This window comes from Delphinapterus leucas, chromosome 2, assembly GCF_059928025.1.
Source record: "Delphinapterus leucas isolate spDelLeu-1000000601 "Yukka" chromosome 2, BTC_Dleu_Yukka2, whole genome shotgun sequence".
Taxonomy (NCBI): Eukaryota; Metazoa; Chordata; class Mammalia; order Artiodactyla; family Monodontidae; genus Delphinapterus; species Delphinapterus leucas.
This window is the reverse complement of record NC_143130.1, coordinates 176,445,320-176,469,830: the sequence shown is the minus strand read 5'-3', so window position 1 is coordinate 176,469,830 and position 24,511 is coordinate 176,445,320. Positions and strand designations below refer to the sequence as shown.

At 41.7% G+C, this 24,511-nt stretch overlaps 1 protein-coding gene across 2 annotated transcripts in view; it reads right to left on the bottom strand.

Moving 5' to 3' along the window:
* EVL (Enah/Vasp-like) overlaps positions 1-23,767 on the bottom strand; it is a 163,110-nt gene extending 139,343 nt beyond the window's left edge. For both annotated transcript variants that reach the window (XM_089908197.1, XM_022576099.3), the window contains exon 1: positions 23,244-23,767. Coding sequence is in view for 1 of the 2 variants with exons in the window: in XM_022576099.3 (XP_022431807.1) it covers positions 23,244-23,248 (5 nt within the window). In the remaining variant the exon portion in view is untranslated. The remainder of the gene's footprint in view (positions 1-23,243) is intronic.
* Positions 23,768-24,511: the final 744 nt, after the last annotated feature.

Sequence of the window (24,511 nt, the reverse complement as noted above, 5' to 3'; positions counted from 1 at the left end):
AGCTCCGCCAGGAGCTCTCCTGGATCCAGGCCCAACGCCCTCTTTACCGCCTTCCTCAAGCGACTGACCTCAGACCTATCTCCAGTGACAACAGCCCTGCGCCACCCTCGCTCCCTATGCCCTCCGTATCCTAATCCTTTCCTCTCTCGGAATCGAAGTCATGCATCTTGGTAAGTGGACGCTCAGAATATACCACATGCTCAATGTGGCAGTAAAACACCCCCATCTCCAGACCTTTACTACATAAGGGATGAGCCTACATGCTGATGAACAGATACAGGATGGCCATCAACCTGCCCTTTAGGCACGAACGGCAACTGACAAAAGAAACTGAACTGTCCTTTCCTTCTGCTTCTCAACTTCCTCAAAGCTTGAAATTCTCAACGAGAAGCCAGATTATGTTAGCCATACGAGAAATGCTGAAGGAGCTACGCTCGGGCAAACAATTACATTTACAAGTGATTTAAAAAATGAATGCAATAGCAAACATGGGGAGTATCGAGTACTAACTGAAGGCTAGGATCACAGATAAACAGAGTATCTGGAACTCCACCACTGTGAATTTTTGAGCAGTACAGGGCTGTGACTCCCGAGCTTGGGACCTGCTGGGGCCCATGCTTTCCAGCCAAAAGGACAAGTCGCTTGTCTCTTTGTGCCTCGGGCTTTTCACCATGAAAAGAGAGCAGCAACAGCACCTACCTTCTGGGAGTGCTGCGAAGACAAAACGAGACAGTTTATGTTAGGTGGCTAGAACAGTGATGGCATGTGAACAGTGCTCATTAATATAAGCTACCGCGATCCTTATTATTGAGTACATTAATTGAGAAACAGAGTTCAGATCTTCTTACCAAGCTGCACTTTTACTTTAATCACATTTTCACAAACTGTAAAACAATTAAATTACTGCCCAGAGAAAGACGACTTCAAGAGACAGAGTACTGGAAGAAACTAACTTTTAGTCTTAAGAAAGTTTTCTGAGCTTTGCTGATATCCTAGTACATGCTAGATGGTATTTTTTTTTTTTTTTTTACAGTTAAAGCATGTATTCAATCGTTGTTCTTATGAAATTTTCACCAATTAGGCACTCCGTAGTTATCACTTAATTTCCCAGGCAAATAACCAACCTCGGTGGAAGGGAGAAGGGGTAAGACGCAGGGCCCGCCACCGTATTTTCCCCAATTCTTCACAATGCCCTCAGATCTCTGCCACCCAGCATCAATAATCAAGATGAGAGGCACCATGGGAAGTACACTGTTTCCAAAATGCTTGGTGAGTGAAGCCATCAGGAACAGAGGTAAAAAAGAATAATACAGAAATGAGAGATTTATTATATGCTGTAGCAAGTTAATAATGAATGAGGGGCTTCCCTGATGGCGCAGTGGTTGAGAGTCTGCCTGCCGATGCAGGGGACACGGGTTCGTGCCCCGGTCTGGGAAGATCCCACATGCCACGGAGCGGCTATGCCCGTGAGCCATGGCCGCTGAGCCTGCGCGTCCGGAGCCTGTGCTCCGCAACGGGAGAAGCCACAACAGTGAGAGGCCCGCGTACTGCAAAAAAAAAAAAAAAAAAAAAAAAAAGAATGAGTAGATAGTCAAGTGACTTTCAACAAAGGTGCTATGACAACTCAATGGGGAATGGATAGTCTTTCCAACAAATGGTGCCAAAACAATTGAAGATCCATACAAAAAAAATGAACTGAGACCCTTACTTCATACCGTATAAAATGGATCACAGACTAAGTATAAAACTATAAACCTCTAGAAGAAAACATAAGGGAAAATCTCTCTAATCTTGAGTTAGGCAAAGAACAATCCATAGAAGAAAGTATTGGCAAGCTGGACTTCATCAAAATTAAAGATATATGTGCTTTAAGACACTGCTAAGAAAATGAAAGGGCAAGCTACAGACTGGGAGAAATCACATACCTGATAAATGTTTATATCCACACTGAGTAACAAAATCTCAAAACTCAACAATGAGAGAACAACCATAATATAAACTGAAAATAACCTATATAAATATACAACAATGAGGATTGGTTAGATAATCTAGCTACTTCCAGTCAATGAAATACTAGTGAGTTGTTAAAAAGTTTAAACTCATCAAAAAAAATAACATGAATTGACAGAAGGACAGAAGGATGGGTATATGGATTGAGAAGTGACAAAGCATATATAGTGAAATGGTGGTGGGAGTATAGATATTTACTGGATAATATGATTTTTCTAAGTCTGAAAATTTTCATAAGATGTTGAAAAAGGTTAAGCTCTAGAATACTTCATAACACAAATATATCATCAAACATGATGTACTGGTAAATAAAAAAGATTACAAAGCTGTATGCATAGTACAAATCCACAATATATTCATTTTTTTTAACGTGCGCCCGGTGGAAAAGGATACACAGCAGAAAGTTAACAGTGACTGTCAATGGATGATGTGATGACAACTGCTTTTCCTCTTATTTTTGCAGATCCGTCGTCTTCAAATTTTTCTATAATGATCAAATATTCTTATGATTTAAAAAAAGAAGAGCCCTGGTGGCGCAGTGGTTGGGAGTCTGCCTGCCAATGCAGGGGACACGGGTTCGAGCCCTGGTCTGGGAAGATCCCACATGCCGCGGAGCAACTAAGCCTGTGCCCCACAACTACTGAACCTGCGCTCTACAGCCCGTGAGCCACAACTCCTGAGCCCGCGCTCTACAACTACTGAAGCCCACACCACGCCTAGAGCCCGTGCTCTGCAACGAGAAGCCACTGCAATGAGAAGCACACGCAACGCAACGAAGAGTAGCCCCTGCTCGCCGCAACTAGAGAAAGCCCACGCGCAGCAACAAAGACCCAACGCAGCCCCCCAAAAAACAATAAATTAAATAAATTTATTTTTTAAAAAAGAGGTGCCTTAATAGCAGTGAAGCAATAAATAATTTCAGACAAGACTGATTAGAATTTACTTGATCACAACCTCGGTGACAGAAAACACTCCCTCCAAAAACCTTTAAAAGTCTTAAGCTTATTCAACATGCATTCAATGACTAATTCTTTCAGCCAGCTACTGCCTACTCGCTGAACTTTGTGCCCAATGCTGAAACTTATTAACAATTAGGGCTGCGCAACTTGAAATGTACATATCAGAAAGAGAGCTGATAAAACCCTGAATTCTGCACCAGTCACACCATATCCACATCTTAACTGGAGTCAACAATTTGTAAGAACCACTGACAAACCAGAACCTGTTGTACAAAGCTCAAGTGAGCAATGTGTTAACCTGGGGCAAAGTCGAGGAAATGACTGTCATAGTCTAATAACCTGGGTGCCGTTTTGGATGATGCAGTACTTGGATCAACTAGTAGACATTTTGGAGAAGCAAACACCGGCTGAATATAAGAAGAAGAAGGAAGAGATACCCAGGGCTGGGTTAGTAACGTAACAACCCAGGGAGCACCTTACCACCAAAAGTATAAAAGCAGAAGCTGGGTAAATGCCGAACATAGATGATGGCTATGATTACATTCAAGAAGTATTAACTGAGTGCTTATGATGCAATCATGCAAGTTCCGTAATCTGTGCTGTCCAGCATGGTAGCCACATGGGGCTGCTGACCACTTGAAATTGGCATTACAATCAGGAGGTATCATATGAAAGAACATGTGAGGGTAGGCTCCCTGTAATATGGAGAACCGAGGAAATTACTCTGAAGAGGGAGAGAGAGGCCAGTTCATGCAATACTTTGTAAACTAAGCTAAGGAGTCATAACTTTATCCAGAAAGACACAGAAATATCCTGAAGAAACTCAGGAAGAGAATATTAACTCAGATTTGAGTATTGACAATTTAACAAAATACAGAGGGGACAGTTTAAGAGGTAGAGAACAAAAGCGGAATATAATTATGGCATTTTAATAATGATGAAGACCTATGTATGTCAGTATCACAGCTCTGAAGTGGACAAGAGAGAGTTTAAGGAAGAAGACAAGATAATGATAATGATGCATCCACTTGGATCTGACTCCATCAAGCCTCTAGGTTTCTAGTTTGGACCACAGTGCGCAGCTCACTGAGATTGAGGATTTTGGAAGAAGAAAAGTCTGGGAAGGAGAGCAGTGTGTTCAGTTTTTTGTTTTTTTTTTAACAGATTTATTTAGAAAGAGATTTTTTATTCCATAAAAACCACCCATTTAAAGCACACAATTCAATGATTTTTTAGTATGTTCACAAGGTGGCACGACAATCACTGCAATCTAATTTTAGAATGTTTTCATCATCCCCCAAAGAAACCTTATACCCCTCAGCAGCCCCTCCCCATTCTTACCCCTTAACCTCAGCCCTACTAATCTACTTCCCGTCTCTACGGATTTGCCTTTTCTTGACATTTCACATAAATGGAATCAAACAATATGTGGTCTTTTGTGATTGGCTTCTTTCTCTTAGCATAACGTTTTCAAGGTTCATCTGTGTTGTATCAGTATGGGTACCTCATTCCTTTTTATTGCTGAATAATATCCCACTGTATGAAGAGCCCACATTTTATTTATCCATTTATCAGACATTTGGATTGTTTTCACTGTTTGGCTACTATAAATAATGCTCCTATGAACATTCATGTATAAGTTTTGTATGGACGTATGTTGAATTTCTCTCGGGTATATGCCTCACAGGGGAAATGCCAAGACATATGGAAACTCTGTTTAATGTTTTGAAGGACTACCGAACTGTTTTCCAAAGCAACTGTACCCTTTTACATTCACCCCAGCCAACGTCTAAGGGCTCCAATGAGATCTACCCACAGAGCCACTTACCCAATGTGTGCAGAGCATCCACACCCTCACCAACATTTGTTATTATCTGTCCTTTTTATTCCAGTGAATGTGAAGTGGTATCTCATTGTGGTTTGGTTTGTACTTCCTCATGTCTAATGATGCTGAGTGCCTTTTCATGTGCTTATTGGCCATCTGTACATCTTCGTTGGAGAAGCGTCCATTTAAATCATTCGCCCATTTTTAAAGTCAGTTTTCTTTTTATTACTGAGTTGTAAGAGTTCTTTGTATATTTTAGATATAAGTCCCTTAGCAGATATATAACGTGCAGATACTTTCTCCCATTCTGTGAATTGTCTTCTCACTTTCTTGATAGTATAGTTTGCAGCACACACGTTTCTACTTTAGATGAAATCCAATTTATTTTTTTCTTTTATTGATACCATTTGTGTTTTGGTGTTATGTCTAAAAAATCACTGCCTAACCCAAGGCCATGAAGGTTTACTCACATTTTCTCCTATAAGAGACTAAAGTTTTGCACAGTGACACAAAATGAGGAGAGCATTTTCCTTCTTCCTAGGAAAGGAAGTCCCTAAAGCCGATCAGTTAGAAATCTCAGCTGGTAGAAGAACGTAGCGTCAATGGGTATATTTGATTTTCATCTCTTCATAGGCACTGAGGCTCCAAGGTGTGGTGTTTCTATTTTGTATAAAGGGCTTCAAACGTGTGCCAGGCCCAACAGTTTTCTGTGTTCAGGCAAATGTTAGAGAATTTAAATTTTTAAATTGCTAATGACTTCAGTGGGTCAGAGCTCAGTGAAAGGAAAGCCCTCTAAAGGGCCACTAATTAGAGATAACTCATGAATAACTTGAAGAACCAGAGACATTAAACTAAATTAATGAGAGACTTTCTGAAGACTATTGTTTTCAAGCAACTGAAAAGCCAACTGGACGAAAGAATAAACCAGTAAAAAGAAGTGTAAAAGAACGAAAACAGAAGATAAAAGAGCCTAGCCTAGCCCACTGCAAATGCAAAAACATAAATTAAAAAAATTGTGTTGTCCATACCTCTTTTCTGGCACTTTCAACTCAGATGCCTCACGCTCCCCTTCTTGGCTACATACTACTACCCAAGGTCCAACTTTCACTCGCCCTATCCCGAGTACCACTGTCTTGCATATGGTAGGTACTCAATATCTATCTTTCAAGTAAAAATTTAAGCAGGTATGACGTGAAAATAGATAAATAAGCAGTAGTCATGTATTTATAATACAGAGAAGTCTATACTTTTTTTAAAAAAAATTCACATTTATTATAGTAAATTTAAAATTCTGAAGTATTTTTAAAGTATTCACATTTAGGGAATTCACTGGAGGTCCAGTGGTCAGAACTTGGCGCTTTCAGCGCTGGGGCCCGGGTTCAATCCCTGGTCGTGGAACTAAGATCCCACAAGCCATGTGGCTCAGACAAAAAAAAACCCAAAAAAACAAAAAAAAACTATTCACATTTACTGAAATTATGTTTACATTAAGTACTTAACACCACCTTTATTGTGTAAAATAACTTCCACATGTGTTTACATTGCCTAAACCAATCACCATGTACACGTCTCTCAAAGAAAAAAATAATAAGGTCAATATATTGACTTCCAGGGGCTCTTCTAGTTCTGAGATCTAAAAGCCTGTGATCATCATTCCAATTTCTCTTCTGTCCCTACCTCAAAGCTACATAGCAGGGGATTAAGCAAAGATGATTAGAACCATGCAAATATGCCCAAGGACAACTGGCAGTCACACTTGTTCACACGTGCCCTCCACTGAAATACTATAAACACTCTTGTCTGGAGTCTGAGTCAGCCTCTAAGCTGAGATGGCCATGGTGAACAAGAAAAGGTAAAACACAACTTACTTCCTTAAATATGCTAATCATAGTTCTTTTAAAATCCAAGTCGATCATTTTATTATGTCTGTCCTTATTGTCTACGTTTTCCCTTGGTTTTTGGATAGGTCTTATCTTCTCATATATCTGATAATCTTTGATCGAGTGCCAGTCACTGTATATGAAAACTGTATAGGGCTTCCCTGGTGGCGCAGTGGTTAAGAATCCGCCTGCCAGTGCAGGGGACACGGGTCCGATCCCTGGCCCGGGAAGATCCCACGACCGCAGAGCAATGAAGCCTGTGCACCACAACTACTGAGCCTGAGCTCTAGAGCCCGTGCTCTGCAACAAGGGAAGCCACGACAATAAGAGGACTGCGCACCACAACGAAGAGTAGCCCCCGCTTGCGTCAACTAGAGAAAGCCCATGCGCAGCAACGAAGACCCAACACAGCCAAAAGTAAAAACAAATAAATTTATTATTAAAAATAAAAACTGTATAGGTAATTCGCGACTCCTCTAGGATTTGCTTTTGTTTCTAATGCGCAGGTAGGTAGGTCAGGGGTACAAACCACTCCGGGTCACCTTAATCTAGTTAGATATTGAGATGATTCAAAGCAGTACTCCAGTTCCTGAGAAGGCCAGTCTATGCCTAAGTTCACCCTTGCTCCTAAGCAGAGCCCTTATGAAAACTGGGGCGTTTACTAGGGCTCCTCATCCCTGGCAAGGGTGCAAATACCAACTTTTTTTTTTTAATCTCCCCTGTCCCATGAATCTCCCAAAAGCTCTAACCAGCTTCTCAGTTGACAATTTCAGCAATGACAACTGCGTCAAAGGAAGAACTGGTGCCCAATGTCGGGCTTACCTGACAACCCTCTACCAAATCTTGGCTCTGCAAATCCTTTCTGCCTTGTAGCTCTCCTATGCCTTCAAACTGATTCGTTTTTCCCCCCTTTGGTGTCTATTTGTATTTATTTATTTTAACATCTTTATTGGAGTATAATTGCTTTACAGTGGTGTGTTAGTTTCTGCTTTGTAACAAAGTAAATCAGTTATACATATGCATATGTTCCCATATGTCTTCCTCTTGCATCTCCCTCCCTCGCACCCTCCCTACCCCAACCCTCTAGGTGGTCACAAAGTACCGAGCTGATCTCCCTGGGCTATGCGGCTGCTTCCTACTAGCTATCTGTTGTACATTTGGTAGTGTATATATGTCCATGCCACTCTCTCACTTTGTCACAGCTTACCCTTCCCCCTCCCCATATCCTCAAGTCCATTCTCTAGTAGGTCTGTGTCTTTATTCCCGACTTGCCCCTAGGTTCTTCGTGACCATTTTTTTTTTTTTTTTTTTAGATTCCATATATGTGCTAGCATACAGTATTTGTTTTTCTCTTTCTGACTTACTTCACTCTGTATGATAGACTCTAGGTCCATACACCTCACTACAAATAACTCAATTCCATTTCTTTTTATGGCTGAGTAATATTCCATTGTATATATGTGCCACATCTTCTTTATCCATTCATCTGTTGATGGACACTTAGGTTGCATCCATGTCCTGGCTATTGTAAATAGAGCTGCAATGAACATTTTGGTACATGACTCTTTTTGAATTATGGTTTTCTCAGGGTATATGCCCCGTAGTGGAATTGCTGGGTTGTATGGTAGTTCTGCTTTTAGTATTTTGAGGAACCTCCATGCTGTTCTTCATAGTGGCTGTATCAATTTACATTTCCACCAACAGTGCAAGAGGGTTCCCTTTTTTCCACACCCTCTCCGGCATTTATTGTTTGTAGATTTTTTTGATGGCCATTCTGACTGGTGTGAGGTGATATACCTCATTGTAGTTTTGATTTGCATTTCTCTAGATTAGTGATGTTGGGCATCCTTTCATGTTTGTTGACAATCTGTATATCTTCTTTGGAGAAATGTGTGCTTAGATCTTCTGCCCATTTTTGGATTGGGTTGTTTGTTTTTTTGTTATTGAGCTGCATGAGCTGCTTGTAAATTGTGCAGATTAATCCTTTGTCAGTTGCTTCATTTGCAAATATTTTCTCCCATTCAGAGGGTTGTCTTTTCGTCTTCTTTGTGGTTTCCTTTGCTGTGCAAAAGCTTTTAAGTTTCATTAGGTCCCATTTGCTTATTTTTGTTTTTATTTCCGTTTCTCTGGGGGGGTGGGACAAAAAGGATCTTGCTGTGATTTATGTCACAGAGTGTTCTGCCTATGTTTTCTTCTAAGAGTTTTATAGTGTTTGGCCTTACATTTAGGTCTTTAATCCATTTTGAGTTTATTTTTGTGTATGGTGTTAGGGAGTGTTCTAATTTCATACTTTTACATGTACCTGTCCAGTTTTCCCAGCACCACTTATTGAAGAGGATGTCTTTCCTCCACTGTATATTCTTGCCTCCTTTATCAAAGATAAGGTGACCATATGTGCACGGGTTTATCTCTGGGCTTTCTATCCTGTTCCACTGATCTATATTTCTGTTTTCGTGCCAGTACCATACTGTCTTGATTACTGTAGCTTTGTAGTATAGCCTGAAGTCAGGGAGCCTGATTCCTCCAGCACTGTTTTTCTTTCTCGAGATTGCTTTGGCTATTCAGGGTCTTTTGTGTTTCCATACAAATTGTGAAATTTTTTTTTTTTTTTTGCAGTACGCGGGCCTCTCACTGTTGTGGGCTCTCCCGTTGCGGAGCACAGGCTCCAGACGCACAGGCTCAGCGGCCATGGCTCACGGGCCCAGCCGCTCCGCAGCATGTGGGATCTTCCCGGACCGGGGCACGAACCCGCATCCCCAGCATTGGCAGGCGGACTCTCAACCACTGCGCCACCAGGGAAGCCCAATTGTGAAACTTTTTGTTCTAGTTCTGTGAAAAATGCCAGTGGTAGTTTGATAGGGATTGCATTGAATCTGTAGATTGCTTTGGGTAGTAGAGTCATTTTCACAATGTTGATTCTTCCAATCCAAGAAAATGGTATATATCTCCATCTATTTGTATCATCTTTCATTTCTTTCAACAGTGTCTTATAATTTTCTGAATATAGGTCTTCTGTCTCCTTAGGTAGGTTTATTCCAAGTTATTTTATTCTTTTGGTTGCAATGGTAAATGGGACTGTTTTCTTAATTTCACTTTCAGATTTTTCATCATTAGTGTATAGGAATGCTAGAGATTTCTGTGCATTAATTTTGTATCCTGCTACTTTACCAAATTCCTTGATTAGCTCTAGTAGTTTTCTGGTAGCATCTTTAGGATTTTCTATGTATAGTATCATGTCATCTGCAAACAGTGACAGCTTTACTTCTTCTTTGCCGATTTGGAGTCCTGTTTCTTTTTCTTCTCTGATTGCTGTGGCTAAAACTTCCAAAACTATGTTGAATAATAGTGGTGAGAGTGGGCAACCTTGTCTTGTTCCTGATCTTAGTGGAAATGCTTTCAGTTTTTCACCATTGAGGACGATGTTGGCTGTGGGTTTGTCATATATGGCCTTTCTTATGTTGAGTAAAGTTCCCTCTATGCCTACTTTCTGGAGGGTTTTTATCATAAATGGGTGTTGAATTTTGTCAAAAGCTTTCTTTGCATCTATTGAGATGATCATATGGTTTTTCTCCTTCAATTTGTTAGTATGGTTTATCACATTGATTGATTTGTATATATTGAAGAATCCTTGCATTCCTGGGATAAACCCCACTTGATCATGGTGGATGATCCTTTTAATGTGCTGTTGGATTCTGTTTGTTAGTATTTTGTTGAGGATTTTTGTATCTATGTTCATCAGTGATATTGGCCTGTAGTTTTCTTTCTTTGTGACATCTTTGTCTGGTTTTGGTATCAGGGTGATGGTGACCTCGTAGAATGAGTTTGGGAGTGTTCCTCCCTCTGCTATATTTTGAGTTTAGAGTTTGAGAAGGATAGGCGTTAGTTCTTCTCTAAATGTTTGATAGAATTCGCCTGTGAAGCCATCTGGTCCTGGGCTTTTGTTTGTTGGAAGATTTTTAATCACAGTCTCAATTTCAGTGCTTGTGACTGGTCTGTTCATATTTTCTATTTCTTCCTGGTTCAGTCTCGGAAGGTTGTGCACTTCTAAGAATTTGTCCATTTCTTCCAGGTTGTCCATTTTATTGGCATAGAGTTGCTTGTAGTCATCTCTCATGATCCCTTGTATTTCTGCAGTGTCAGTTGTTACTTCTCCTGTTCCATTTCTAATTCTACTGATTTGAGTCTTCTCCCTTTTTTTCTTGATGAGTCTGGCTAATGGTTTATCAATTTTTTATTTTCTCAAAGAACCAGCTTTTAGTTTTATTGATCTTTGTTATTCTTTCCTTCATTTCTTTTTCATTTATTTCTGATCTGATATTTATGATTTCTTTCCTTCTGCTAACTTTGGGGTTTTCTTGTTCTTTTTTCTCTAATTGCTTTAGGTGTAAGGTTAGGTTGTTTGAGATGTTTCTTGTTTCTTAAGGTAGGATTGTATTGCTATAAACTTCCCTCTTAGAACTGCTTTTGCTGCATCCCATAGGTTTTGGATCGTCGTGTTTTCACTGTCATTTCTTTCTAGGTATGTTTTGATTTCCTCTTTGATTTCTTCAGTGATCTCTTGGTTATTAAGTTGCGTACTGTTTAGCCTCCATGTGCTTGTATTTTTTATAGATTTTTTCCTGTAATTGGTATCTAGTCTCATAGCGTTGTGGTCAGGAAAGATACGTGATACGATTTCAATTTTCTTAAATTTACCAAGGCTTGATTTGTGACCCAAGATATGAACTATCCTGGAGAATGTTCCATGAGCACTTGAGAAGAATGTGTATTCTGTTGGTTTTGGGTGGAATGTCCTATAAATATCAATTAAGTCCATCTTGTTTAATGTATCATTTAAAGCTTGTGTTTCCTTATTTATGTTCATTTTGGATGATCTTTCCATTGGTGAAAGTGGGGTGTTAAAGTCCCCTACTATGATTGTGTTACTGTCAATTTCCCCTTTTATGGCTGTTAGTATTTGCCTTATGTATTGAGGTGCTCCTATGTTGGGTGCATAAATATTTACAACTGTTATATCTTCTTCTTGGATCGATCCCTTGATCATTATGTAGTGTCCTTCTTTGTCCCTTGTAATAGTCTTTATTTTAAAGTCTATTTTGTCTGATATTAGAATTGCTACTCCAGCTTTCTTTTGATTTCCATTTGCATGGAATATCTTTTTCCATCCCCTCACACCTTCAGTACGTATGTGTCCCTAGGTCTGAAGTGGGTCTTTTGTAGACAGCATATATATGTGTCTTGTTTTTGTATCCATTCAGCCAATCTGTGTCTTTTGGTTGGGATGTTATTTTTTACCTTTTCACCTTTTCTTGCTCTTAATAGGACTAAAACACTGCCAGAAGTAGAACCCCCCAATCCAGTACAATTTAACGTGTTTAAAACGGAACGAAATGGCAACTTTCTAACATAAATCACTCATAATTTAATTCAAGTCTTCTCTAGTTGGTCTCTACAACTTCTGCTGTTCTGAAGTTTGAGTTTTTCCCAGGTGACTAAGCAATTTAGGGGATGAAGCAATGTGGAGTGTGAGAAAATAGAGATTAGGCATTACTGCTGATTAACAGAAAACCATAAAGCCCGAATTCAAACAAAGCATTAATCAAAAGTAATGTCATCATGCACTGTAATCTAAAATCTCACACGCCTTATGGCTGGAGGCATGGAGCTCCCTTCAAAAAATGAGAGAGCTGAAAACTCCTAGGCACAGAGCCTGACACACCACGGATACACAAGGAATGGCAGTCCCTGGTGCCCCTGCTCCTCCTTTCCCGTCTCCCCCCGACCCCTACCTAGAGGTGGGCTGACACTGAATGCAGGCTGGAATTTCAGCACAGTCCAGCTGTCTCACTACGAAGTCTCAGGCTCATTCCCAAGTTTTTGCTGTACTGAATAGGAGGAGCTAGGGTCGAGGTCATAAAAATGAACGCACGAATCAAGAGAGCAAATGCTCTTGCCTACTTCTGCCTATAACTAAAGAGAAAACCATGGGTGAAGAAGAGTGAAAAATAAGACCAGAACTGCGAGACAGGAAATCTGAGCTTCATGCCCCTAATACCTCACTGCCTGTGAGGCGTAAGCAAGTGGCCTCTGGAGTCTGTGCCCATATCTCATCTGAGAAATAGGGGGCTCATTCATTAGTCAGCAAACACTTATTGAGCACTTACTACATTCCAAAAAACCAGCCCCAGTCTTGAAACTCAGAACTAGATCAGCAGTTCTTAACTGTGGCTGCACACTTAAATAACCTGGAGATTTCAAATGAAACAACAACAAAACACCTCATCCCAGATTAATGGACTCTCTAAGGTAGGGCCCGGGCATCAGGTGGAGGGTGGGGAAGAGGGCCTTTTCAACTGCTGCTGATGCCCAGTGAGGGTTAAAAACCACTGGACTTAGAGAATTTCTAAGTTTCTGAATCTAACTTTCTATGGTTTGACAAATGAGTATTTTTTACAGGTCAAAAACCCTCCAAAATAAACCAGTTTCATCAATACTTTGGAGGGAGAGTGACAGAGGGGGTGCTTCGACTGTGATGACAATCCTAGCCCGAGGGGTCACATTGCCTGTAAGTGTCCTCCAGCCTCACAGATGCCTCCTTGGATTCATATTCAAAAGCCACACATGTCATGTTATAAGTGAGAATTCTCCCCGAGGGGCAGACAGATGCCTGACTCATGCCATTCTGGATTTGTTCCCTTGGATTAAAGCACTGTTTGGTCATTCATGATTTTTGTCATATCTGTTTAACGTGAGTGCTATCAATTAATCTTTTTCTTTAAAATCAACTCACTAGAGCAGTAAGAGAGTATTAGCCCTACTAAATATTAAAACACACTATAGAACCTCTTTAATCAAAAGTGAGGTATTGACACATGAATAAATGCAGACCAATGGAACATAATAGAAAATCCAGAAATAGGTTAAATTAATTAAATATGACAAAGGACAGAATCTCAAAACACTGGGAGAAAATGGAATTTTAAAATAATTAATTAATTAATTTGGTTGTGCTGGGTCTTAGCTGCAGCAGGGGTCTCCTCAGTTGTGGCTCGCTGGCTCCTTAGTTGCAGCACATGGGCTCCTTAATTCCGGCAGGCAGGCTCCTTAGTTGTGGCACGTGGGCTCCTTAGTTGTGGCATGTGCGAACTCTTATTTGCGGCATGCATGTGGGATCTAGTTCCCTGACCAGGGATTGAACCTGGACACCCTGCATTGGGAGTGTGGAGTCTTACCCACTGCACCACCAGGGAAGTCCCAGAAAATGAAATTTTTAATAAGGGGTATTGGGATAACTGCAAAACCAGATAGAAAAGGTTAAAATTGGATCCAGCTCTCATACCATATATTTAATTCCAAATGGATCAAAGATTTAAAACATAGGTGAATTCAAGCTGGTATCACAGAAAACTTTCGAGCCATGACTGAAAATCAAGAAGCAGTGAGTAAAAAAAATTTCAAAAAAGAGAAGTAATCCCCACAACATCAGGTGCATTAAGCACCTAGTCTGCATCATTTCAGCCCCTCCTGCCTTATCTGTTTCTTATTCTAGCCACCCCTGAGGCAACCAGTTCTGCCCGGGCTCTGACCTGTGTCCAGTCCCTGCTGCGGCCCCAGGGGGCTGCCACGTGAGCCCTCTCAGTACCCACTGAGAACATCACCATGTACGGGGGCAATTAATGCCCCATGGAGCAATCCTTTGCCAAATGGAGACAGTAGCTAATGGATATAGGCTTCTCCCTTCGGCCCCCACAAACATCAATCCTGTGCTCTCCTCCAGACACACAGGAGCCTTCATCTCGGGTACAGTTTTCTGGGGAACCCAGTTACAATACCACTAATTTGATGCACTGATTTTCTTCTAATACACAAAAATAAATACTTAATTATTAAAATTTAAAAAGCGCTCAGCAGAAGGAGCATGACTCCCTCCTCAAGTGTGAGCTACGAATAGTGACCGTCTTGAAAAGAAGACAGTATGAAAAGGGGAACAGAAGAGTAACTTTACAATGATGAAACCTGACAAACACTGCTTCAGCCAGGTGGTCAAGGTCAACATGCACAGTGATAAATCACACTGCAGTATGTACCCTCTGTAACATGGAATGGAATGTCACTTTATCTCTGTGATCTTCCTGCCTGAAACTTAACAACCCCAGGCTAACCATGAGAAAAACATGAAATAAATTCCAATAAAAGGGCATCCTACAATATACCAAAACAAGTACTCCTCAAAATAGTCAAGAGCTTCAAAAATTAAAGACAGTCTGAAAAACTATCCACAGCAGAGGGGTCTAAGGAGATTTAACAACTAAATGTAATGTGGTATCCTGGATCAGACCTTGGAACAGAAAAAGGACATTAGGTAAAAACAAGCAAACGTGAATATACTATGCACTTCAGCTAATAATACTGTATCAATATTAGTTTACTAAGTATAACAAAGGTACCACATAAGATATTAATAACAGGGGAAACTATATATGTGGAGAGTGTATGGGAACTCTGTACTATCTGCTCAACTTTCCCATAACTCTAAAATTGTTTTAAAATATAAAGTCTATTAACAAAAACAGGAAAAAAAAAGATTTACGAAAAGCATTCCTCCAGCCCTGGCAATGGGGCCTGGGATCTGCATTTTGGAAGGACATACACACAGGGATTCCTATGCACATTAAAGTTCGAGAAACATCAGGGACATCGAGAGTTACAGTGCACAATGTCCTTACAAAGAAAATTCAGGAAAAAAAAATCCATCCACACATCAATAAACAAATCCTGTCTCCTGGTAGTGGTACGGAAACACCAGATGAAAGCACTGTCACCCAGTAATTCATTAACTCATTAAGCACATAATGAAAGAGTTTTCATCTTGGATGCCAGCTTCACTCATTTGGGAGCTGCCTTGAATGTGGTACTGGAAGGACCCATGACAAGGCAGAATGAATGTCATGATTTACTACCCATTTTACGTACAAGTGGCAGCATCAATATTCATTAAGCATCTACCAATTGCCAGGCACAGCGCTAGGCTCTAGAGACCCAACAGAGATGGAAACTAGCATAATCCTTTATGAAGTATAGGAGGAAAAAGATAAGTAATTATAAATACAAAAAGTAACAGAGGGACTTTCTTGGCGGTTCAGTGGTTAAGACTCCGTGCTTCCAATGCAGGGGACATGGGTTCGATCCCTGGTCAGGGAGCTAGGATCCCACATGCCACGCAGCGTGGCGAAAAATAAAATAAAATAAAATAACAGAATAGGAAATATGGAATGCCACAGAGGCAAATAATCGGGAAGGGCCATCAGCCAGGGCTGGAGTCAAGGACTGCCTCCCTGAGGAAGTGACATTTAAGCTAAGATTTGAAGGCTAAGAACTTAGCAAGGTGAAGAGGAAAAGGAAGTAGCTGAACTCTGGTCAACTCATGAATTAGTCCGTCAGACCTTTTCTTACTTAAGGATCCTTTGCAGAAGAATGAAGAAGACAAGATCAGAGCAATAGACACAGCTCCACAGAGAGAGCCCAGAGAGGAGGGCAGCACCCACAGAGTGTTTAAGGTGCTGGAAGCTTTACAGAGGGGCCCGGGCCAGATATACGACAAGGGGGAAGGACTGGAGAAGGTGAGTAAGAGGCTTCCAAAACCAAGCCCTTGTAAGGGACGTTGCCCATTTCCGCTAAGACACTCAGAAAACGTGTCACATTGGCTCCCACTGCCCTTTCTGCCACCACCTCCATGACTTTCGCAACTAACTGCTCAACTGCAGTAACTATTTCTTAATCTAAATTTCCTGGTACAATGATCTCCTCTACCCCAAAATAACATGCCTCCTGTTTTGTCTTTATTTCAGTAGTTCTATTTTGTCTCTTTTACAGAGAATGGCCCTGAATCATTTTTAGAAGTTGAAGCATCAATAGCAACTGTGGTTTCTAAACCAAAAAATTATCACAGATGGTAGAGAACTTATATAGCAATCTGACAAAAGGGCAGAATACCTGAAATCAGAATTGTCCCAGATCTTCCCGGGTTCATCTCCTTCACAGACATAACAAATTGAGGTGGGGGAAGTAAACAGCTAACCTTTACTGAACACCGTAAGCCGAGAACTTTCTATGTATTCTCATTTGATCCTCACAAAACCCCGAGAAAGAAGTAGGGTTACCCTCATTTATATGTGAGAAAAGTGTCAGTACATAAAGGTTAAGTAATTTGCTCAAAGTCAGTCAGCTGGTAAGGAGTGGCTCTGGGGCAGGATCCAGGTCTATTAGACTCTAAAACCCAGGCTGTTTAGAATACAAGGGACAAATGTGGCCTAACTCAATATTATAAAAAAGAAAAAGGTCATTCACATTCCTACGTTAAGTCCAAACCCAGAAGCAGAAGATGCCTTTCCCACAGCCTTAAAGACAAAGACAGACAATCCATCTTCACAGTAGCTATAGAGGACTTGAGAACAGGGCTCCCCCCACTGGCAAGCAGATGCAACCACACCATTTACTTCTGATTCCTCTCCTAGGCCTTTGCTTTTTGGGAGGGGAACCTCCAATTTAAGACCAGGAATAAAGTTCCTTTCATTAACTTTATCTTTCTCTCTTCTTTGCTTAAAATTTATCAACAGCCTTTGGTTCCAGTAATAATACTATTTTGCTAACTTATCTTAAGGAAATAATCAGAGACATACCCTAAGATTTATGTACAGACATTATCATCGTATTATTTACAATGATGAAATCCTAAAAACAAAGCTAACTGCCCCAAACTTGGGGTACTGGTAAATAGATTATGGTATATCATCTGATAGACTATTATGCAGCTATTTTAAATGTTTTCAAAGAACATTTAACGAAGGGGAAATGCATATATGTTGAATGTAAAATGCCCAATACGAATACACAGTATAGTATCAATTTTGTGAAAATGTTACACTTACACGTGAAAAAGGTAAAGAGACTATACCCCATGTTTAATGGGTTATCCCTAAACAGCGGGATCAGTGCTGATTTTTATTGTCTTCTTTATACTTTCTCTGTTTTCAAATTCTCCACATTCAATATATACTACATTTAAACCAGAAAACTAAAAACTGCCACTAGAAGTCATTTCTATGAGGTCTTCTCCTTTCAGGCTCAGAAAGAGAAAAAGCTGTTCGCTGAGGGGACCACTGTCCTTCCCACCCCACCCTGACGTCAGCTGGAGGTGCTCTTGTCTAAGTTATCGTCACACTATTAAGGCAGTTATGATATTCACTCAACTCGGAGTCACCAAGCCTATAGTCTACCGCAAGGTTCAAACCTGGGTAGTATACAGATTACCTTTACAGGGAAAAAAATCTTCATGTGAAACAATGCCGATATATTTTCACGTAGCTTATTTATGTGCAATTATAAAACTAAGTTTAAATTTCTTATGTTTATGTAACTAGATACAAACAAAACTACCAACCCAGCAAAATTCAAAAGGACATTAATAAAAAGATGATGTTGCTCATATTAAAAATCACCACCCACAAGGTAAATATAGTAACAGTACAGGTCTAAAAACAGACAGAACAACCGAAGAGAGTCGAAGGTACACACACAGAAGCGCCACAACCCCACAGCTGGTCTCCCGAACACAACTTCCAAAGATTCCTGGAGGAATGCTCCCCTGCCCCTATCCTGCAGCAATAAGCTCTGAGATGTACTTGTGTTAGCTAGTGCTGGCTAACTGTGGTGTGTGAAGACTGTGTCTGTGCTTGGGTATCTCATGCTGTACCCTGCAGAACTCCAAATTGATAAAGTGCCCTTGGCCCAGATGAGGTAGTTCCCTGGCACGTAACCAGACCTGTGAGATGGTAGGCTGGCCATGCCTTACACACACAAGGCTGGCCCTGGCGGGGGCAGGCAAGCTCTCTGAAGATTGGAGGTGATCCTGCTTCAGATGTTACCATGCAGCCCTGGAGAGGATTCTGGAATCTGCAGGTTTGTTCTGCCATCCAACTTAGAAAACATTCCTGATACCTCCGCCATATATCTACTAAAATAATCAAGTATCTGATCAGCAATTTTGAAGAAAAATGTAATTTTGATCTTTACCTCATATTCCAGACAATTTGAAGGATGAACTTCTGTGAAATTTTACATATAAAAAACAACTTAATACTTACCGAACTACTAGACAAATGCTAAAACATAAGAAATGATGGAAAAATCACAAAGAAAATGACTTGATAACATAAAAATCTTAAACTTCTATATATCAAATCTTTAAAAGATAAAAGGCAGAGGGGGAAAACGTTCACAGAAGAGAACCTTCCCAACAGATAAATGACTAAAGTATATAAGCAGAAATATATTTTATACTGTGTATGTGGGCATCTTTGTTTTTAAGTAGAAAAATGATGCAGAAAGGGATTTAGTAAATTTCTGTAAATCTTTTAGGGACAGAGACTATTTGCGGGAGGGGAGGTTTAGCCCCTTCTACCTCCTTATCACCAAATCCAGTATCAGGCAACGGTAAGGCCTCGAAAAATGATTTCTGAATGAGATATGAGAATACGTAACGTCTCTTAGGAAAAGGGAAATAAGAATTCAGGCAATAGTCTAGAAAATTAAGAAAAACTCAGACACATCCTTAATTATCCAAGTCAGCAAAACAGTGACTTGGATAATTCACCATGTCCACATAGTTTAGCAAAACTAAACTATGTGGACATGTGCCTCAAATGTTCAGTTTATTTGTTAGAATGCATTTCTAGCTCTATGCCTTTCTGAGACATTCCTGAAAAGCATCAGTTTAGAGGCTCCATTTCAGACCATTTTCAAAACGTCATATCTATGTACTCCCATGAGATTATCTAACAAGAAAAATGTGTCATTTTCGTTAAAAAAATTCAGAATGAACAAAAAAGAAAGTAATTTTCACAGATGAGCCACATTGCTTATAAATATGCAAATCAAATGAATTGACAACAGAGGTAATGATGAACAGACCTCCTCGACTCATTCAGGTCCATTTGCAAAAGCCATGTACCTCAAGAGGTACATGTAAATATACACGTATAGATGTTTAACTACAAACAGTCTGCAACAGAGAACCATGTTAAACTGTTAGCAGCGTTTTAAAAAAAAAATCTGTGTAAAGAAAAAGGGTAACTGAATGACTCATTTTGGAAAAAGTATTTAAAAACTTTCATTTCTATATCCATGCCTTGTCATTTGATCCCCCAAAATGGGATCCGAGAATACTATTATGTCATTATTGATCAAAAAATGAAATGTTCTATTCAAGTGGGCCAAGAAAGGGGTAATTTTTATCAAATAAACAATTAAGGAAATCAAGACAGGAGAAAGAAATGAATATTAAAAGAAGAGAGGAAGGCACCTGCTTCCAAAATCCTTTGCTTTACAGTAATGATCTGCCATTTTTTCAATTAATTACATATTAAGAGGAAATAAGATAAATAAAGATTTATTCTTAAAGTTATCTTGATTCTAAGTGCATTTCACAAACTGAAATGATCTAAAACAGTTATAACACAAAAAAATTGGTGGTGTTACTCCCCACAGCTTCTGTAACCAGGTAGCTTGAGTCTCCTCTGAAATTGAATAGTGACTCAAACTGCTCCTAGCATGCATACATCAGGGACTTTTACTTCCAGTAAACATGAACGTAGTACATCAGAACAATCCTCCAGTTGAAAAGCAGGGAAAAGAACAGAATAAATACCTGCTTGGAGGCCTGGAGGAAGAAGGGCTATCAGAGGCTCAGGGAGGTGATTTCAGTATTTGGGGCTACTTTTCCCTGGAGATGTCTGCCAACTTTGAAGGGAATCCTAAAAGTCTGGCTTTAGGTTGGAGGGCAAAGGTGCTGGTGAAGAGCTGAACATGAGCACTAAAGGTGAACAGAACAGGCTGGCTCTCATAAAGGACTGGAGCTCAGCTTAGAAACAGCCCAGTTCCTTGAGACTACACTGAAGTGACCCCAGATTATAAGTGCCCCATTTGTCTGACAAAAGCAAATGTGAATTATCTCTGGAAGAGAAAAACATCTTCTTAGGCCTCAAATTATTTCTACAAACAATTCTGCAAATATGATGTCCAGCATGGAATTAAAAAACAAAAACAACTAGGCACAAAAGGAGATAAGACAATATGAATGAAAACCAAGAGAGACAGACGTTGGAAATGACTCACAAATACTGCCATAACTGGACAAACATTAAGATAATCATACATACTATATTCAAGGAGATGAAAGACAATATTGATAATTTTGGCAGACAGCTGGAAACCATAAAAAAAAGCAAATGGAAATTAAAGTATCAAAAAATATATAATAACTGAAATTAAAAAGTCAATTGATAGGAAAGATAAGTGAGGAGATAACCAGAATGAAGGGCAAAGAGACAAACAGAAAACACAGAAGGAAGGTTAAGAAAACACAGAAGGAAGATACAGTGAAATAGCCTAACATGTATAATGGTAGCCCCAGAAGGAAAGGTGAGGGAGAATGGGACAGAAGCAATATTTGAAGTCCTAAGGGCTCATGACTTCCAAAACTAATGAGAGACATAAAGCCAAAGACTCAAGAAGCCCTAAGTTATAAGTTATTAAAAAAAAAAAAAATCCATACTAAGGACAGCACAGAAAAAACTGCTGAAAACCAAACACAGAGAACATTTTAAAAGCAGCCAGAGAAAAACACGACTTTCAAAGAACGACAGACAAGTTACTTCTCAACAGAAACAATGCAAGTCAGAGACAATGAGGTATCTTTAAAGTGCTAAAAGAAAGCAACGGTAAACCAAGAATTCTGTAACTACTGAAAAGACCCTTCTAAAATGGAGGAAAATGTTCTAAAATTAGATTGTGGTAAGGGTTTCATAACTCTGTGAAAATACTAAAAACCACCAAACTGCATACTCTAAATGGGTAAATTTTATGGTATGTGAATTATATCTCAATAAATCTGTTTTATTTTTCAAATGAAGGATAAATAATGACACTTGCAAACAAACACTGTAAGAATTTGTCACCAGCAGACCTGCACGAGGCATTCTAAAGGGTATTCCTCAGATGGAAAGAAATGATCCCAAATGGAAGACTGGAAGATGACAAAGGTGGCACTGCAGAACTATGGGGAAAAGATGACCTTTCTGATAGACAGTACTGAATAAATGGTTCTGCTAAATATAAAATTTGACCGCTTTTCCACAAGTTACACAAAAGTCACAAGTGGACTGTAGATCTTAATTTGAAAGGCAGAACAGTAAGATTTTTAGAAGATGTCATAGGAAACTATCTTCTTGACTTTGGAATAGAACTCCTACAAATTAGGAAGAAAAAGGCATGTAAATCTCAAAAGAAAACACTTTTGAACAGGCACTTCACAAAAGAGGATACCAAACAAACATGAAAAGATGTTCAACCTCATCAGTCAGCAAGAAACTGCAATCTGAAAACACAATGGGATACCCCACCAGGATGGCTGTGCACTCACCAGGATGGCTAAAATGTAAGTGTTGACAAGTACTGACAAGGACATGGAGCACGAGAACTCTCATACATTTGCTGGTAGGAGTGTAAATTGGTACAAACACTTTGGAAACTTGGTGTTATCTCCTAAAGTTGAAGATATGGGTATCTTTTGACCTAGAAGTTCCACTGCTAGGTATATACCCAACAGAAATGAATGTACCAGATGTATAAGAATATTCAAAACAGCATTATTATTAATAGTCTAAAGCTAGAAACAGTTCAAATGTCTACCAATACCAGAATAGCTAAATTGTAGTATTTCATACAATGGAATACTACAGATTAATAAAAATGAACAACGGTTACGACATAATGGATGAATCTCAGAAGCACGTTGAGTGAAAAAGCCGGACACAAAAGAATATATATTTCATTAGTATTTCGTTTATATAAAGATCACAAAACAGTCAAAATGAAACGACAGACACTATAGTTTTTATGGGATATATGTTTGGAAGGTAAAATCACACAGACAAAAGGCAAGGACGTGATTATCCCCAAAAAGTCAGGATTGGGTTACCTCTGGAGAGAGAATTCCGAGCTCCTGGGTGCTGGCAATGTTTTTTCTCGAACTGGTAACCACCAGTCCCCATGGCTGGGTGATAAACCAATAAGTGGTACATTGCGGGTCTTGCACTTGACCGGCGTGCAAGAAGAAAGGCGACGGGGACAAGAAAAAGGGAGCTGAAGCCGGCAAGGAGCTCCAGGTGGAAGGAAACGACCAGACCACTTAACGTGTAAGCCCCAGAGCGCTGGCACAGGGAGGCTTCGACCAAGGGTACAGAACCCCGGGGAGGGAGGCCGGAGGGGCTCCGGGCCGGGCGCGGCCACACCTGCCGCGCGGTCGGCCTCCCCGCGCGGCCCCCAGCCCCCACGTGTGCCTCCCGCGAGCTGCAAAGGCCGGCACACCCCGCTGCTTCCAGAAGGCCGCCCACCCCGACTCCCTCAGACCCTCTCACGGTCCCCCACACCCCCACGGTGCTACCGAAGCCCGCCCAGCGCTCCGGACGCCGCCCGCCCGACCTCCCCACGCCCAGGCGCCCGCCGACTCACCTCATTGTCGCTGCCGGGGCGGGCGCGCGGGGCCGGGGGCGCGGCGCGGGGCGCGGGGCGTTAGCGGGGCAGCCGGCCCCGGGCGCGGCGGCTCCGCGTCTCGCTGGGCTGCGGGGGGCAGCGAGGGCTCATCTTCTCGGGGCTGCCGTCCGGGCCGCTAGCTGCGGGGACGGGCTGCGGCGGCGGCGCCTGACAGCTGGGCCCCGGCCCCTGCCATCTTGGCGGGCGCGTGCCCGGGCCGCCGTGTGCGCACGCCGCCGGGAGGAGGGGAGTGCAGGGGAGGGGGCGAGCGTCGCCCGGGTCCCTCCGGCCGGGGGAGCGTGCGCCCGCCCGAGACTGGGGACGCGGTCCCCGGGCGGGCGCGGGCGGCTGCGAGGCCGCCGACGGACAAGCAAGAGGGCGCGCGGGCAAAGTCAGCCCGCGAGTCGAAACTGAGGGGAGAGCGCGCGCGGCGGCCCAAACCCGACACAAAAGGCGCGGAGCCCCACCGCCCGCGCCTCCAGGAGAGCTGAGCCGGGGTCTGCGAAGGGCGGGGCGGAACCTTGGGGGGCGGGTCGTGAGGGCCCGGCCGGGCCGCAAGGGGCGGGGCTTCGAAGGAAGGGTGCTCAGTAAGGGGCGGGGAGGAGCTCCGAGGGCGGGGTGGGACTGGCGGATGAGAGGGGCGGGGCTTAGAAGAAAGCGCGATCCGTGAGGGGCGGGGCCGAGGAGGAGGGCAGGGCCCAAAGTGGGCGGGGCGCTGGCGCGGCACGTGGAGCGCTGTGTCCCCCTTCCCGCGCGGGGTGCCTCTCTCAACTACAAAGGCAGCTGAGCGCGCCGGCGTCCGTGCGACTTGGCGGGAGGAGTCCACCTTCCCCGGCCCTGCGGCGTGCCCAGCCTGCTCCGAGGCAGTGAGCAACCCCCTCTCTTTGTAAATAAAGAGCCAAGGCTGGGACGGGGAGTCGTATCTTTGAGGCAATATCAACAGTTGAAGGATCTCCCAGTCCAAAAAAGCCCCACCTGGCGCCTGCAAACCACACCTTGTGAAAAATCACATCGACTGCACGAGGTCGTCCAGGTTTTCTCTGGTTGTTAAATCCCCACCCTTCCTAAAGGTTAGCCATCCTCATAGCTGGCTGGAAACCCTAAACTCTCTGAGTCTCACTTCTCACTTCTAATTAGACACAGTTCGTCATGCTTTCTCAGTATCGCTACTAATGCTCCCATTCCCCTCTATCACAGCAACAATGGAATCGTATCTACCTTTTTAAAAATTGCCTATGAGCAAGAGC